The sequence below is a fragment of the Pagrus pagrus genome (genome assembly GCF_965226575.1).
Source record: "Pagrus pagrus genome assembly, chromosome: 8".
NCBI classification, from domain to species: domain Eukaryota; kingdom Metazoa; phylum Chordata; class Actinopteri; order Spariformes; family Sparidae; genus Pagrus; species Pagrus pagrus.
In genome coordinates, this window is record NC_140192.1 from 7,973,493 (window position 1) to 7,992,243 (window position 18,751).

The 18,751-nt window shown below is 40.9% G+C and overlaps 2 protein-coding genes across 3 annotated transcripts; both read right to left on the reverse strand.

Moving 5' to 3' along the window:
• Nucleotides 1-821: 821 nt before the first annotated feature.
• On the reverse strand, nucleotides 822-6,061 carry elovl7a (ELOVL fatty acid elongase 7a). The gene is made up of 8 exons (XM_084359867.1): nucleotides 5,932-6,061; nucleotides 4,103-4,193; nucleotides 3,792-3,982; nucleotides 3,298-3,378; nucleotides 3,106-3,162; nucleotides 2,893-2,998; nucleotides 2,509-2,645; nucleotides 822-2,385 (listed from the first exon to the last, which is right to left on the reverse strand). The coding sequence occupies exons 2-8, from the start codon at nucleotides 4,164-4,166 to the stop codon at nucleotides 2,137-2,139; spliced, it is 885 nt and encodes a 294-aa protein (XP_084215993.1). The 5' UTR covers nucleotides 4,167-4,193; nucleotides 5,932-6,061; the 3' UTR covers nucleotides 822-2,136.
• A 284-nt stretch (nucleotides 6,062-6,345) lies between these two features.
• Nucleotides 6,346-18,730, reverse strand: ercc8 (excision repair cross-complementation group 8). Of its 2 annotated transcripts, XM_084359880.1 has the most exons (13): nucleotides 18,537-18,730; nucleotides 18,353-18,439; nucleotides 17,799-17,894; nucleotides 17,517-17,618; nucleotides 16,815-16,938; nucleotides 15,630-15,711; nucleotides 14,511-14,579; nucleotides 14,360-14,426; nucleotides 13,449-13,552; nucleotides 12,604-12,728; nucleotides 9,962-10,159; nucleotides 7,821-7,916; nucleotides 6,346-7,352 (listed from the first exon to the last, which is right to left on the reverse strand). In XM_084359880.1, coding segments are annotated over exons 1-13 (1,218 nt in total). In that variant the 5' UTR covers nucleotides 18,539-18,730; the 3' UTR covers nucleotides 6,346-7,286. The 2 variants fall into 2 exon arrangements, with proteins under 2 accessions (XP_084216006.1, XP_084216007.1); XM_084359881.1 differs by lacking the exon at nucleotides 18,537-18,730 and having other exon boundaries at nucleotides 18,353-18,528.
• Between the last annotated feature and the right edge of the window lie 21 nt (nucleotides 18,731-18,751).

An 18,751-nucleotide genomic window follows, 5' to 3' on the forward strand; every position in this document is an offset into this window, starting at 1 on the left:
GGTGAAAATAGCTCATTAAAGTCAGGTCTAAGCTTCAATTAATTTAAATAGGAAAAATCAAAAAGCCAGCAGACTCTAGATAGAGGTCTGTGTGTTGTGTTTCCTGTAGTATCGTCAAGGAAATGTATGAGGAAATACATTTATTGCCAACCATAAGGTTAAACAGATTAGAGTTATTTCGACCTACGCATGTGGTTCCTGGTTTTCCTTTAATAAAAGCACCTCTACTCGACCATGCTTCCAAAAGAGGAAGTACAGATCATGCACAGGTTTATTTACTAGGAGATTACAGGTTAACAGCTTTGTTTGCAATGCAGCCCAAACAAAGCTGCAAAAAAAAAAAAACTAAGTCTTTGACTGGTTGAATTAAAAAATAAAGTAACGCAAAAAGTTTCAAAATTCAGTTGTTCCCTATCCTGCATGTTTCATAAGTTTCCCTGCTCCAACACATCTGACTGAAATGATCAGCTCATCAAGCTCTGAAGCCTGATACTGACCCATTCATTTGAATCAGGTGTGTTGGGGGAGGGAAACATCTAAAATGATGCGACCAGGATGGATAATCACTGGATTATTTGCAGCCAATATTGGTTTCCTATAAACCTTGCTATAACTACACAATTTTGACTGCCGCTGGGAGAATAGTCACCCAGGAAAATATGGGTTAACTGGCGATCCATTTCTTTTATAGACTGATGATTGAATAAACTGACGTTTTGTCCTGTGTTGTCATCCCTGACTGAGGAGAAAAAAAAAAAAAAAAGAGCCAGTTGTCCAGCAACTTAATAACCGTAACTCATAAAAAAGCAAAATGACACTGCTTCAGAGTACATTGATCGTTTATTTTCATATAAATACATATAAAATACTATAAACATTTCATGTCACATCATTGCTTACAGTATTACTTTCTTGAACGATAAGGAATCTGACAAGGAAATGAACATCTGTAAATCTTTAGTGTTTATGGGCTTGCACCTGAATAAAAAAAAGAGGTGGAACTCTTTCCACCCCCATGCCAAGCTCAATCCTGTGTCCTCAATCACCAAAAGCAACAGAGTGTTACATTCACTTTTCACTTAAGATCATCATAGGTTTATATAAAAACTACTCCACAGACCTCAGTCCGAAGACACTGCCTGACTCCAGCCATCTGAAGGCCCTGTTACAGAGCGTCAACACATGAAGCGAAATACTTAAAAGCCAGCAAGCGAGGCTGCTCGTGTTTTTCGGCTGGCTAAATGATTCCATGCAATTGTGCATATTACGGTCCTGTGAAACTGTTATTTTGCAGTGTGCCTCAGTAAGGAAATAGCAAAACTTTAGTTCTGTTCTGGAGAACCACATCGGGCCGTCAGCCCTCCTCTCTGGTTATCTCAGTCACACCAAAGCTTCATAGGATGATTATTAAGTCAGGGGAACCCATTGTGAGAAGTTCTTTCACTGAACATCTGTACCATCAGCAGTGGTTGTGACTCAAACCATAGATAGGTGGGCATGTATTTGTGATCACAGCTAAAAAACACCCTGTTCTGCATGCATTAACCATTTAACATGTGTATTTTGAACACCACATTGACTCAGAACAGTCAACATCATTTTAGGTCAAGTGAAATAAACAACCTTTAACTTTTCAGTGCGCAGCTTTAAAAAAAACAAAACAAAAAAAAAGAACTGGATTTCCTAAAAGCCTTCAGACAAGATCAAATCAAGCATAAAACGTGATCTTAGCATTAGAACCTTTTTGAAGAGACCCAGCTTGACTGTACAATGAGGGTCTGACAGGTTTAAAGCCCTTATTCAGTGTGAATAGTGAAGTTGATTTCTGACAAGTAACATTTTTCCTTCAACCTTACTGTAGCAGAAAGAGGGATATTTGCAAACATCCATAGAGGAACTTTACCTTCAGTGTAAACAAACAAAACATTATTTTTTTTAAAAACACCAACGTTTGGGGTCAATATGCCTCTTAAATATAACTTTGGTCATAATTTAAGGATTGTCTGTTGCAGTTGCAAGTAGAAAACCAATCAAAATAATATAGACCAAACAAACTGGGGTTGAACCCTAATCTGCAGTGGTTTGCTTACGTACATGAGGTCAACCCTGAAACCTCCTGATGAGCCGAGTCTTGCGTCACTCGTCTTTTTCATGACTGGCGTTTCCATTCATGACACCGTTGGAGTGGTGTGCCCATGTCTGAGCCTGCAGCACTTTAGGCAGCCTCTTGCCCTTGGTGTAGGCGTGGTACCAGAAGTTGAGGAAGAGGAACAGGAAAATCATGCCGTACAGACCGATGATGTAGATGAAGATCGGGAACTGGTAGGGGCAGTCCGACATGAAGAAATACTGGCAGATGTGGCTGGTAACCATGACAAACTGGATCTGGGAAGCAACAAGGAAGAGAAAGGTCGATTCTATTGCCAGGATTCACTACAGGTCTTCGTCAAGTACACTTTGAGGACATAAGATAAAAAAATAATATATAAAATTTAACACTCTACATACCAGCTGAATGGTAGTGAGGTATTTCTTCCACCACAGGAACTTCTGGTAGCTAGGGCCCATGGCAGTCAGGCCATAGTAGGTGTACATGAAAACATGGACGACACAGTTAAGCATGGCGTGGAATGTCCCCATGCCACCTGGGAAAAAAATAAAAAAGGGAGTGCATCATTAACAATAGCCACAAAATGTTAAAAAGAAACTAATATTGCTTGCAGTTTATAAAAAAAAAAAAATAAAAAAAAACACGGCAAAAACTGTCCAATTTATATCCAAGCCTCTCATTACACTTTTATTTATTAGAAGGAAGAAACACTTTGTTTTCATCTTTTTTTTTTTACTTGTTTTTGAAGTGGCACATCTGATCCTGCGAAGCTGAAATCCTACCTGCTGCAAACCGAACTCCAAACCACCATGTGAAGGGCATGATTGAGTGGTGATAGACATGAAGAAATGTCACCTGGCTATTCTTCTTCCTCAGCACAAAGAAGACCTGGAAAGGCACACTAGTTCAGTTTGTCGTTTGGTGACAGATTTACTGCAACACAATACACAAGGAAGTGTTTCTAACTCGCGTCTGACAAGTATTTTGTGGCTTACCGTGTCCAACATCTCAATGAACTTTGAGAAGTAGTAAAGCCAGCAGGTTGCTGCCATCTAGAGGGGACAGATAAGAACACTTCAGTGCTGGTTCAAAAAAAAAAAAAAAAATGACATCCAGATCTTATACTGGAGTTTTGGTGCCAAATTTAAATGCTGCAATACATCCAGATGTGGAGATGAGTGGCTTACCCTTATAGCCTGTGGTGAATCGGAGTAGTTGACCAGGTCGCAGCGAAACGTGTATCCTGTTCCCCATCCTGACATTATAAACTGAAGAGAAGAACAGTACAAAGTGTGGTTATTCACCACTGTGCCTTCAAAAACTTATCTGTAGGTGAAAGTTTTACTTGAATTTTTTTTGGTTTTATTTGATTTTTCTTAGACACTTAAGAATCGTTGCTGGTAACATAACGTTTGACTGTCATACACAGTAGAGCTGCACCATGTGTAACAGGAAATGCAGTGCATTGATAAATTAGGAGATCACAGAAAAAAAAGTTTAGTCATGTTTAAGTTATGCAGTTCTGAGGCAACATACAGACTACACCTGCCAATCTGGTTCAACCTCAGCAACAGAGTCAAGTTTTAAACAGTCCATGAGTATTTCACAAGACTGCCGATGGCATGCGTCGCTGCCTTGTTCTTCAAAAAAAAAAGGAGCTGAAGCAAAAAGGATAACTCACTTCATAGATCATGTAGAGCGAGAGCGCCACCACACTGAAGTTGTAGACTATGAGGAGTCCTTTGAGGTCGAAGGCTTTGCGGTTCTCCATTATCCGAGGCCCCAGCGACGTGACGAAGTAAATGTACGCGGCGATGATGAGCGATTGGGGGAGAGGAGACGACATGAGAGGCCATTTCTCCGTCCGCCAGTCTGTAACAGAAGCATGTGGACATGATGGTGAGATCAACAAGGTTCATGCACAGAAACAAACCCAAAAACTGATGACAGCGTCAGGTTTTAAATGATGTGTTTGAATGTGCCGAGACTAACCTGCATTTTGGATGAACTCATCATAAATGAGTGCGGCTGAGGACTTAATACTATCAAACTCCATCTTCTAGGCAAGATCCTCGCAATTCACCTAGAAGAGCAAAGCTTAGAAGGTCAGTTTAGACAAGAGTTCAAGAAACAGTCAGCAAAATTTGTGTTCATGGAAGGCAAAAAGGTCTTTGTTTACAGAAATTCTCACACATTCAAAAGCTGAACATCAAGTTTCATGTTGAGGAACTATCAAGGTTGCTAACAGCTACCATTTCCCCCACTTTGACAATAAACTCCCAAAAGGAAGTCTACCTACCCAACAACCAAAAACAAGTTTGACCTGAGCTATTCAGCTGAAACTAACCGCACTTGGTATCATTTGTTCCCCACACAACTGGTATCTGATAAGATCACAAACATTTAGTCATTGTAGTTGTACTTGAACAGCACACTGGAGCGGCTGAAAGACTGGACTGTATTGGGCGGGGAGGGGGAGGGTCACCGGGCCATTCTTTGCTGCCCCTCTGAGCGGACAAAGCCAAGAGTGTACGGGCAGTACAATGGGTCGCACTCAGTGTCTCAGAAAGAACAACAGTGCGAGTAGAAGTTATTCAAGAAAATGTACACATGGCTACGGTAGAAATTATCTGTTGGTCTGTTGTCATGGTGATCCGAGTGTGAAACATTTTGAAAGTTGTCCTCCGACTCTGTTGAACACTCTTTGATGTGTAGCCTAAAAAGAAAAGCTGACAGGACGAGGGCAAATCCCACTGTGTAATGTTCTCTCAGCGTAAATTGGCCAATTTTATAAACTGAAGGTTAATGGGACTAAAATTTTCCCCCAGTGATCCTGGTGACAGTGCTGCAGCCACTATGGGTGACCCTACAGTCAATGGTTTGTATAAAATGTACCATATAGATAAGACTTTCTTTACATGGGGCTGATGGCTGGCAGACTGTCACAGGGTTCATACTTGCTCCAGTGGGGTAAGTTTCACAATGACAGGCTTGACTGGTTCATGATAGATGCCTCAAAGTATGGGAACCATGCCAAGAGGGACCTTCTCTTTCTCAGACACTCACTTCAAAAAACACAACAAAAGTCAAATAAAATCTAAATTAAAAACTGAAATGAGTGAAAAAAAAAGTAAAATATTTTTTTAAAAAGTAAAAAAAAAAAAAAAAAAAAAAAAAAAAAACTATCAACCCAAGGCCTGTTAGGGTTTCAGGGGATATAACCCTACGTGACAGGTTTTCAAGGTGTGTCAACAGGAACTTGAACAAGGCATGGGTAAGTCACTGGGTGAACCGTGAGAGAAGGCATGGCGGTCTGGAGTCTGAACGCTAATGAAGACCTGGCAAGCCTTGACACGCCAATTAACGTTGGAGCCGGGGATGTAAAGGCTGCTACTCCCATGGCACACCTCGCCATTTTGTGTCTGCAGCAAGGCGACCTCCCAAGATTTACAGAGAAAAAAGTACATGGAGTACATTTTACTGGATGTGTGGATGACGTATTACATTTATACTGGTTCATTCTAGCACATGTAGAAGTTACTTAAGTTTAGTGACCACCTGAGGCATCCAAATGCATAAGTTTTGCTAGTTTTTATCCAATATTAGCTGTTTTCAGTCCTCAACAAGGGGCCATGCTGATGTGAACCAGGTGACGCAATTGATGAAAAAAAGAGTCCAGCGGCTCCCATCCCCTTCATAATGACAGGAAATGTTTTCAGCGGTCGTGGCCACGTTTTTGCGTCGACGCCCCGCTGCTCTCTTTACTTTTCCCGTCAGGTATTTTAGGTTTTTTCATCAGTAAGTAAAGTGAAATGACCAACCTGTAGCGCTGCTGCTGCCGCTGATACTCAAGGAAATTCCCTTTGCGCAGTCAAATGTGTCTGTATCCAATCTCCCGGCTCACCTGCGCCTCCTCGACAGGTGTGTTTCCTGCTCTGTTCACGCGCTGACAGAGCGCGCTCCTTATGGCAGCCATCGGGGGGCGTGGTCCGGGGTCCAGACAAGCCTCCTCGCCCGCTGATTGGCCGGTTTGCTGCCCAACAGAGCCAGATTCAAGTTCATTCTTCAGTGATGGCTCATCGAAATGACTTCTCAACAATTAACTATCCTCCTCCGACGTCATTGCTCAACGGTTTCAGGCCAAAAAAAAGGTGGTGATTACCATAAGTGCTGTTTTTTTCCACAGCGTCTCTAAAACTACAGCATGATTACACAAGTCAATCAAAGAGATAGAGTAGTATTTTCAGTGTTTTTATTATAAGACAAGAGACAGACAAAGAAGACTGTACAATTCAAGACACTTAAGGCAATTTGTCAAAAAGACATCTGAAACAGTATCCTGGATGGATCAAAGTCACTGGAGTGATAGGCAACAAGTAATAGTCTAATAAAAAGGGGTGACAATGTTCATCACTGTACTGTCTTTTTGTTATTTGTGGGGGTTTTGTGGGGGTTTGCGGAGACGGGTGGGGGCTCATGTGGGTCCAAGGTGTATGAATATGTAAAACTGACGGTGGGGTGGTGATGGAGAAAAAGGTTTCAGTATCACTCCTCACTGCTAGTTTCAGCAAGAGCTAACAGCAGAACTTGCAGAACAAATGCCAAGTGTGTCAAGAGGACAATGGGTGTTTCTCACATGTGAGGATCATGGGCAGTCCCTTGTCAACACACACACTGAAAGACTGACACCACACACTGTCCCTTTAAGCAAAGTATTACAAAACGTTACAAAGCTTATTGTGTGAAATGACAGTAAAGATGCGTTCTGATGTCGCAAAAACTTTAAACAGTAAACAGAGTGTAATTTGCACAATGTCAGATAATGACTTATTGAAAAATCAAGTAGAGGACCTTTGCAACATAAAGCTCTTCTTGCATACCAAGGACCATGTGGGCTTTACGTTCAAATAAAAAAAATAGCAAAATAAAAAAAACAAAACTGTATCAAATGTACAAAAAACCTTCATAACATTGTGCATATTTATAAAGTCGTACAACTATTTACACATTTCATTTTAAGGCCTTCGTCTTTGACAGCGATGATGAAAGAAACGGGACATTTCCTTGAACCCACGTTTCCGAGGACCTGACAAGTTAATGGTGATGGATGTGTGCTAGTTTGCATGGTCACACACACCTCTACATCTACTTTCAAAACGCATTCAAAACACCAGCGTTAATCTTCATCACTGCTCCACGCATCCTGAAAGGCAGGGTTCACTGAAGCCTGGCCCACAGCACTCTGTAAGGAATAAAGGACATTCAGCTCAATATCAAGTCGTATTATTTAAATAGATCCATGATAAAAACATACACATATCACACATTTGACATATCACAACCATGTATGGGGAACAAAAAAACATGGCGGGAAACCATTAATAGTTGTGCCGACTAGTTACACTGGACACAAACGGAAGCTATTTGTAATTTGATAAGCATTACGAGAATGCAGAAATGGCCAGACACGGCTAAGTAGAAGTGAATGAGGTTTCATTATTTAAATTCCTAAGATGAGACATCACCCATCTATGATCTCATGTGCGACATGGCGACAAAATAACCAAATAAAAGTTCAGAAGACACAGACTTTAATCATTGTGTTCACTGAGATTTTTATTAGAATACAAAATAATGATAACATAATGAAAACACTTGAAATAGAGTTAAAATTGTTCCTAACACATCTGTTTAGTTTATTGTTTCCTACCGTTTTTACACTGTTCGACTCTTCTTCCACATCTGCGGCACGAAGGACAGGAACCCACGCCAGGATGTTACAGTCTTTACCTCCGCTATACAACTCCTACACACAAAGAACAAGGACACTTTGGTTCAAACACTTACTTAACATCCAAACAATGACATCAGCCCCAGGGGAAATCCCGTATTAACAAGCGTGATGTGGATCAGGAGTAAAATAATTAATCAGCTCAAAAGGGTCCGCGCAATGTAAGTGAACTCATGGGACACATTGCCAGTGCCATGGGAATGATCAGTGTCATTACATCCGATGAAACGGACATGGATAGGACTAGGTGTCCTTTCCTGGAACTCCTTGGAGTGACAAGCAGCTGAACTGCATTCTTGTCTCACACATACAAAGCCCGTGTTTGTCACCGGATGTTGAATTGGCTAATATAGAGAGCGTGGGTTGGAGATCCCTCTACAATCGTTTTGATTACATGAGGTTATTAAAAGGTACGTGAGGATAAATACATAACAAATAAAGAATTTTACAGGTTAAATATATCAGATCTTGAACAGCAGCAGACAACTATCTGCTATGTAAAGGCGTAAACAGTAATGGCATGCGGAACAGAAAATGACATCACTTTCACTCTGCTTGTGTTGTGATCTGAGCTTCTCTGTTCTTTGTTTGGTAGCCAGGCTGGCCACATGTGCACGAGTGTGCACGTGAGCCTCTCTCCGTCCTCTCCACCTCCATTTTCAACATTGCAGCCTGGTATGAAACTCTCATATTATAGCTTAACATACAGTACAGCTACAGCTTTGTAAGCAGATACCATTTTCTTTTTTTCCTACCAACTCTACTGAGTGAACAATGCATGCATTTGTTTAGGTCTGAGGTGGCTCTTGTGGCAATGAATTTCATATATTTCACCTCTAACAGCTTTGTATTGTCAAGAATGATATGATCAACAAGCATCATAGTTGGACTTTAAGATGCTTCAGGAGCTGACTGATTGCTGCCAACGGCTTGAATGAAAACAAATACTAGTTTTAGTCAGACATTACTGTGAGGTAAATATTTGGCCATTTGTGGGATTGGCAGGTTTGTTTAGTAAGTACCTTGTTAAAATCTGTGTATTGATATTGGAATCATCAAATATGGGCAGGAGAATAGTGCATATTGAATCAGCTTTTTAAAAAAAAAGAAAGCCCTAGGCTTTGTTTTGTCTTCCGCTACTTAAAACATCAAACGTACTTGTTATTTTTAAAGATATTGTTAGAAAAGGCTGTGTTCCTCTGTTTGTTACCTGCGAGGAAACTTGGAAAATTTAGGCTGATCTCATCTGTTTGCCAAAGTCAACTCCCTTTATCCTCAGATAGATTTGTCGGTATTTTGTCACACATCATCTGCCACTTACATACACAGAGCTTTTATTGCTTGTACATTTGGTTTTTGTTTGCATGTTTATCTTACATGTTTAACTTGTTATGTCAACAGGATCTGCACCTGTGATACTCTAATCTCGCAGTGCTGAACCTCATGTTTGCGGCTGAGTGTACATTTGTTATGTTGCTGTTTTGCATCACAGGGAGACACTCTTAATAACATCTTAATGATAGCCATTTTCTTTCTGACATCCATCAATCGTCACATGGCAAAAAGCACATGCAATGCTACAATAATGATGAAACTAAAGTAGCACATAGAGTATATTTGACTCTGCTAAAGGAGATGGCATTACACTTAAACCTTCACCATGTGACTCCTGAAAATAACAGAGCCACAGCTGACATTTAGGCTGGGAGCATTCACTTGGGTGTGACTGTATTTGCATTTATAGTAGCTCAATATAGCTTGGGAAATGTTGACTTGACCCTGTTATCTGTCCAGGGAAGTGGCTCATTTGAGACTCCCATGATGGTTGCCAATGTCTAATGGCTCTTACTGCAGTGACAACACCATGAAGAGATAAATTAAAGAGACGATGGGCAGAAAGAAAGTGACCTAAATTCTCTTCAGACCAGCTAGACCTGACTGGCAGAGCAAACACAAATACCTAGTTGGATGGAAACACAAACAAAGGCAGCTCTGCAGATAGATGGGTATCTTGGCCGGATGTGGGGGAACAGCCACCACCCTGGGACAGTGCGTCTCACCTGGTAGTCCGTGTGGAACTCGCAGCAGTCGACGTTGTTGTAGTGGCCCCTGAGCATCGTGACCAGCTCTCCCGTGTGGAGGGCATACACGGCGACCGAGCTGCCGCATGGCACGAACACAAACTCCGGGCTGCAGCCGCGTGACACTGTGAACTGGAGCCTTTTACGACTCTCGTTGCAGACCTTCCCGTAATTTACCTGAGAGACAAACAGTGAAGGCACATAAGGTTCAGATGTGTGTGTGTATACATGTGTGCATATGTCCAGATATAAACCACTTATGACACCAAACAATGTGTGTTGGTTTTATGGATAATTATCAATCTTTTTAATTTATTTTTCATAACTTTTTGTTACAAGCCAGCCATTAAGTGCATCAAAAAATACCCACTAGACAAACATGAAAAACATGTTCCCCTTTCAAAACACATTGTGTTCTGTGCATTTTCCTCATCCTTTCCTCCTTATAAACATTTGCAAAAGGCAATTTTTAAAATATTTTTAATCTTGTATGTGTATATCCTTGTTCACACGTTTTCAGCCTTCTTCTACCAGGCTTTTGCTGAGGCGTTGCTGCATTTCCTGACCTGTTACAGCCATTTTGAAATCAGTGGAATATAGAGGTCAAAAGCTCAACGGGATGCCTTATTTTTCACCTGAAAAGGACAGCCAAAAAATAAAACCACCATTTGAAGGCTTCTAAATCAGAATGACAGAATGAAACACCTCTCAGGTTATTCAAACCTGTTCAAAGCCTTCTCCAGGACTTGCAGAGACCTCAAAATGAAGACAAACAGGTACAAACAAGCACATTTCGTCACCTTGATGTTGTAGATTTATGAGGCTCAATTCATGTCTACGTTACACCATGAAACCTGTTTAAAGATTTGAATTAGGTAACGTTCTTGTGCAGCAGAAACCCCCACAATCCCACTCCTATCTTCGCCCAGGAGAATGTCATCTATCCTTTGAGTCATTCGTTGTCTTGAGCTAGCATGACAATGGAAAAAAGCCCACCGTGGCAACTGCAGTATGAGCCAGCAGAGCAGGAAATTAGAACAGGAGACTGTGAGAGCGGGTACGACTAATAGCATGGCTTTCTTTGCCATGGCTTTAGGGTAAGCTTATGTTCCTGTGGTGTGGTGTTGTGTAGGGCGTTGGATATACAAATGTTCCATTATTTTATGGAGACCCAATGCTGTAAAGACATCCTGTTGGTCCAGTCTGGACAAAAAAAAACAATTTGAAAGGGTTCAGTGTGAGACTTACTGTCACCTCTTTTCTATTATCATCACCAAAAACTAAAATATTCAAAGAGTGTGTCCTGAAGAGTCTGTGAGAGGAGTGATGTAAACGAGGCTGTCGAATTTAGTTAACAGTGGCAGCTTGTTGGCTGGTGCTTGTCATTGTTAACCATTAATTCCTGTATCACTTGTTAACATACTACTTTCTCCCACTTCAATATTCCTGACACAATCATTATTTTACTAGCTCCATCTGTTTTGCTTAGTTGCGTCCCAAATTGAAAAGTTTTAGACAGTAATATGTTAATATTATGTTAATAATAATTCTCCTGTGCCTCTGAAAACCGACAACAATTGAGGGAAAGTAATCATACTTAACAATTCTGAACCAAATTCAAGACTTTTTTTTTTTTTGGTAAAATAACCAAAAAAATAACTCAATTTGCAGACAATTTTCATACATATCTGAGAAATTTCAATCTCTCTTTTATATGCAGTACTAAGATGGCCTCAGTTACACTGAATGATGGACGCTGAGAAATAATAAAAATGTCATGCCATGTTGTAAAAATGTCATGTCTAGCAACCAATCACTGGAGGGCTGTGTAAAGATTTATCTTACTCAACTGGGTTGATCGGGTTGGATTCCTGTCCCAGTTAGAACCCGTGCAGCAGCATTTTGTATCAGCTCAGACTTTAAAGCTTTTAGGTAGCCCTGAGGACAAGACACTGTGACCTAATTTGCTAGTAATGAAAGTGAACTTAAGATTAAGGATGTCATAATCTATGGTGCTTGTTTGTTTCTGGCTTTCTTGAGAGACACAACAGAGACTGGCCACAACTGCCAAGAATAACTTGTTTCTTCCAAAACACATTAAACTAATATCGATCAATATTTTGTTATAAAATTAATCAAACTCTTCAGCTATATGTGGCGCTTTGCCTTACATAACTCGTGTTTTGGTTCGACAGCCTGCCTGTCGACTGTAAGGTTGTGTTTCTACAGAACATCATATGAGTGTGCACATGTATAAATTGCACTGAAACAGGAGCAAAGATTAAACTTGTGAAACTCCACATGTAATACTGTCTCATATTGCTGATATACAGGGACGTCCAGAACCAGTGCTGAGTGGTACTATCAAATTAAAAACAGGTGTCAAAATGAGCACTGGGATCCAGGAAAGACAGCTGGGCTGAGCCTGCGTTTCAGAGATCAAAACCAGACTGAAGGGTATCACGTAGGACATTTTGGGTATCTAGGAAGCGCCTGGGAAGGGCAAATGAGGTGCAGCTGCCACATTTGCAAAATCCAAAGTGTCAATCCAGGTAGGTTATGAGGACAAAGCATTTACACTCTCTTTCTCACACATACACACATGCATGCACAAACCTTACCAGTGTGTTTTCCCCCGTGGCACTATTCCATAGTCTCATACGGTCATCAGTTCCAGTCGTGAGGAGGTAGAGGCCATCACCCGTAAAGCACAGGCCGTTCGCTCTGCCATTATGAGCTGTGTTCACTGGTTAAACACAGGTAAAAACATGGTGACATCCATTTGTCATTGTTTTCCTCTTTCATCTTTATCAAGAACCAACAGCACATCTTTTATCAAATCACTTCTCATACTAATCAATCAACGACTCGAAAAACAAAACAGGAAACTGGTTTCTTCTAGACAATGCCCTCCTTTGCTCGTACACAAACAGGACCTCAGGCGAGAAAAACAGATACTGTACATGCAGAATGTTCACCTCTCCTCCAGAGAGCTGCTCGTTATGTTTACCTGTATGACTTGAAAGTTCATTTACATCACATTCAAAGGGAGGAAATGCCGAGGAGGCATATTACTTAATTTTCATCTTCCAAAATGTTTCATTAGAAGCATCAGTTACTAGAAAACTTGTTCTTAATTCCTCACAGTTTATTCAAATTGTAATTCAAGACGTTTTTGGGCTTAAGCGCACCACAGCTCCTGTTGTATGCATGTAGTATGTCTATGCAGCACAAGTGTAGTGTAAATGCTATCGTGTGGGGTTTCTTAATCGACATCTTGAACAGTAATTGGTAGATTATCATGGTTGAGGAAGAGTAAATATAAGACAGGGTGATGCACTGCATCACCTTCTGTACTTTTAATCTCTATATAAGAGCAAAATGTATCTACTGAGAGCACAGCTAACTAAGGCTGAATGAGGAAAAACACACAGCATAAGAAAGAGAAGGGGAGAGGTAACAGTACCTGCCTCAGAGGAGGCTTTTGTCTTGTCTCCATTATGCTGGTCCAGAGTGAGGAGACTACCGGAAGCCCGACGCACATCCCATACTTTCACTTTGCTGTCTGCACTTAAAAGGAAAAGGAGGGAATGCATTATTTTACACTCTCCTGGTTAATTTAAATATAATCTTCTAAACCATAGAAAATAAGCACAAGTTCAACCAAGTGCAATATAGAGATAGGGTTGCAACAGATTTTTTACAATATGATTACCATTAGTATTGTTATCTGTTACAATGAACCTTAAAGAAAACACACGTTTTTTTGGTTAAACAAACAATTATAATTACGGTAAATATTATGTCCTGACAGACATGAAACTTATAAATATATATAGACATTTTTAATAACACTAATATTTTACGCTATATCGCTGCAACCCTGTATAGAGATTGTTAGGCACAATACATGCTCAGACTAATAAACTTGATAGACACGAGTGTTGGAAGCCAGTGTTTGTTTTCAAAAGGTCAGTTTTCTACTGGGAATTTACATGCCGCGCTGTAATAGAATATCTGAGCGCCTCTCAGTGCCAGTTGTTTTCAAAATCACTTACAGTCCACAGAGACAACAGCACACTGATCCCAATTGGTTAATTAGCATGTCTAATGTAGCATAAAACAGGTGGGGACTGTATCTACCATATGCTTTACTGACAGGGCTACCAGAGTGCTGCAGTTAGCATGTGATGTGGTGACATTATCCTTGACTCAGGGTTGCGATGCGGCCAGATGGGCAGGAACTGAGATGACAAGAACTGCTGGGACACAGCATGGTGGGGATTGTCCTGTACCTGGCATTATTCACTGAAGTGGGCTCTGAGGGCAAACTAGCTGATGGTTTCAGAGGGTTAATCTCCAGTTAACGGTGCCTACCTGGCGGTGGCTAAGATGTGTTCGTATCTGGGCGACCATCGCACAGCCAGGACCTCTGCTCTGTGACCTGGAGGGGGATAGTTATTATTTATGTGCGTGAGAAAAAACACCAGGAAAGTAAGTGTGTGTATTTGTGCGCCAGGCCACTAACCCTGAAGAACATGAATCCGTGAACCAGACTTCAGGTCACACAGCTGGATTTTAGGGTTTTTGGTGCCGACTGAAACCGCAGAGACAAAGAAACAGTTGAGGGAGACTCAAAAGCCTGCCGTTATTTTTTTGTTTAAAACACTAAAAAGGGGGAATTACAAGGATTCTTAAAAGTTAAAAATGCAATTAAATCTTACAGTTTTATGATTACATTACTACTTATCAATACTGCAAACGTTTTACAGATGTTAATAAACATGTGGGTATAATCTGTGACAGCGTGTGTACAAGGGAAAGGTGTTCCTCAAGGTGACAAACAGGTTCTCACAGAAAAGGTGTGGTAAATATGAAAACTCGCTGATACTGTCTTCTGATAAACATGAGTCAACACACCCAGCATGTATACAAAAGGAGAAGGAGGACAAGGTTGTTGGTGAAATTTAACAGAGCAAAGAAGATAATCTGGATGTCATTAAAATCTAAATAGCCCAAATTATGCAGTATTAATGAGCTACAGGTGCTTTTCAGGAACAGATTCCCTGAAGAGTGTCTTGCTGGTTAAAACAGAAAACTCTAGGGGTGTACGCAACTTGTTTAATGAGCACATGTAACACCTCTGAGAGTGAAGGAAGCATAAAAAAAAACAGACACTGTGATTGTCCCAAGCTTAGAAATAGGTGTGTCAAAGACAGTGTGTAAGTAACAGGGAGCACCTGTGCACACATCTATGAGCACATACCCAGCAGGCTCGAGTAACCTGTTGGTCCAGCCTGGTGGCATGGTGACATCCCACCCAGATTCCTATGGTTTTTTTTCTCTACAGAAATCTGACTCTGAACCTGAATCCATTTGTACCCAGCTTCTGGCCCTATTCTGTCCCCTCCAGGTACATGTCACTTTATAACCCGGGGTAAAAACTGGAGTACAAAGGGTACAAAACCGGGGCGGTGTCTGTGGTGTGCTGCCTGGGGAGCACTGCTTGGAGAAACAAACTGACAAACGGGGTAACTAATGACATTTTTGTCTTATTTTCGGTGCTTTCTAGCATGCAATGAAAGAAATGTTAAGTCCAGCTGGTTTATTCAGAGATCAGCAAAAAACTGTGGCTGCATTCACACACCTGCAATGAGACTGTGCTTCCTTGCGATGGGGGACAGGTGGTGGCTGTAGACATTGCCCTCAAACTCAAAGACTTCAGCAGGCTGAAGAAAGCGGGGAGATGGACAGACAAAGAGGGTCAGTACGCTAGATATTTTCTGTATAATTAGTGTTATGTATACTTGTGCATGTAAGCCAAATGAACATTTTAATTTTATGATAAAATATACAAGCATGACCTTAAATGAAGCTGCAGCCTTAAATTTTACTGTAATATAAATTCAGCAAAGTGCATGGAAGGGGTGAATTAGGTAAAAATTAGGTAAAAAATAAAAAAGTGAGCAGTGAGTGAGAGAGGGGGCAACAGCTCAGAGCTCAGAAGGCAGCTCACCCGAGCAGCGGCGGTTACAATGCAAATTCTTCAGCAAATATAAAAAGCCTCTCTGTGCCCCATCTGTCAGCGAGTGCCAGCACCAGCATGGCCTCAGCCAATGGACACACAACCACACACACACAGAGAAGGCTCTGTTTGCATAGAAATACCTAATATGTAAATACACTATGTGCACGCCAATGCAAAGCACACAATAATGTGGAAATACACAACCTCGATAAATAATGTAACAGGTATGTGTGTGTGTGTGTGTGTGTGTGTGTGTGTGTGTGTGTGTGTTGTTGTGTGTGTGTGTGTGTGTGTGTGTTTCTGTGGGACAGAGAGTCACAAAGAGTAAAACAAATGAAAGGGCGGCTGGTTCTTTTCTGTCCCCTCCCTGACCTTTTGAGGTAACCGCGGTGCCAGTGTAACTCTAGCACAGCTCAGGGCCTGCCATATGGGACTAGGTGGCATAGAAAGGTAGAGAGCATGAAGCAGAAAATAAGAAAGAGACGGGTAGAGATAGTGAAAAGAGCAAAAAGAGAGAAAGGGCGGTGGAGCTATGAGAAAACAAATGTCAGCCAGTCGCTTAATAAACTATTCTCCAATATGGACCAAAGTACCTGTTTAGTTGTGACATGGTATAATTCTATATGTTGATTCAGCTCCATTATAACTAAGTTTATCCTGGACACTATTATATTGAAAGGTCTTTCTGGTTTTGTCCATCCCAACTGGCATTTTGCACACAGGGGAACTAATTCTACAGGTGTACCTAATACACGAATAAGTCAAAGTATGTAACATTTAACATGATGTAACATTGTGCTTTACCTTCAGTGTCTCGGTGTCCCAGACTTTCATGGTCTTGTCAAAGGAACTGGAGACAAACATGCCAGTGTCATAAGGATACCACTGGACTGTCTCCACACTGAATTTGTGCACATGTCGACTTGACCTGAATAAAAGAAAACAAAAAACAAATCATAAAATGTGACTAGATGTGACACACATTCATAGACACAGATTCTTGCTTAATTTCTTTTGTGATGTGCGACCCTCATTCATGTTCAAAACAAAAAAAATACAATAGTGCACCAGCGCATAAAAAATTAATCTGCCATTTGTGGACAATAAAGCTATATTCAATTGCTCTGCTGTTGCCGTGTGCAGCCATAACGGTGCATGCTGTCATGACAGATGTTTCATAGAGGAACAGCAGTATCTAATGATATCAGATTATTTGTTCTGGCTGAGGTCACACTGCCACAAATTAGATCGCCATCAGAGTCAGAGCCATAGTGTACACAACAAGATTCAGCAGGATCTTTTCACATCACCATAACAAACAAAAAAAAAAAACAGACTTAAGTAACTGAGGGAATAAACCTTCCGATTCAGGTCATTTCACTTGTATGTAAAGTATGTGGTCTTAAGGACATGACTCTGAAAAAGTTTTTAAGGACATAGAACTGTGAGAACTTGATGCAGTGCTACCCTCCAGTGGACAGAATGAGTAAATGGAGTAAGACTCGCCTGCCGACTGTGCAAACTGCCTTGCAGGTGTACTGTGGTTTCCCACTGAAGTTCTCCAGGTCATAGACGACGATTACACCGTCTGCTCCACCAGACAACATGCTAAACAACAGAGAGGGTTGACATCACAGTGCACTTGCACTACTTCCTCCAACATTGCTTCCAATTTCTTTGCCATGTATGAATGCCAGTATGAAAACTTGTCACAGAAATATGTATGGATAGGGTGAAAACTGTTTCACTGTATATCAGAAATGGTAAATAAGGGCTACGTAAACTTACTATCTGCCCTCTACTGCATCAATGTCAATGGCGTTGACGCCATTTCCGTGGACTCTGTCCACATCTCTGTCAGGGTTCAGCGTCAAACTGAGGACCCTGTGGAGCAGAGAGAGGAATACCGATCCATCAATGGACATTTCATTCATTCATATCAGAACTTTGAAGCCCAGGGAGATTTTCAAAATAAGATAATAGTGAAAACGGTGAGGCAAAGGGAAGAGATGACAAATGCATACTGTATGTGACAAAATAATGAAAACATTTAAACCATTATATGACTTATTTAACTCAGTTAGCCAATGCATAGCAAATTAATTGTGGACCAATTTTGATGTTTGGATTATCACAAACAGAATTTATTGAGTGAAATTTACAAGTGTTGGCAAGTAAAAGCTTCTCAAATATTTAGACATACCAACTGTTCTCTTTCTTTATCTTTTTGTATTAATCTGTAGATGGAACAACCTGATAGATCCTTAAATGACTCCATATACTGACATTTTATATTTACGAGCTCTCCGAGTATTTCGTTAATGTATGAACACCTCTCTCACCTTCTCGTTGACTCTGCACGTCTAAGTCGCAGAGGGTCATCCAGACCAGCCTGCCTCGCTGTCAAAAACCCCAACATTGCTTCAATCCTGAAAAAACACCAATCCCAGTTTTTTAAGAGCAGGGCTAGTATGTAATCTATGCTACCGTTAGCTAACCTAGCTCAAAGGCTAGCATGTTACCTACATTGAAGAAAGTTTTTAATCCATACTGAACGTTTGGGCGTCCAACAAGGCATGGTATCATACCTCAAGCTCCGTGATAGCTTAATGTGCTATTTAAATCTTATTAAGGTTCCCTATGTTGATAATTTATTGTTTATTTTACACTTATTTCAACTGGCTTCGCAGCAGTTCAATACAAAGAGCCGCCATGTTGGAACGTCGTATCCCATTCTATTA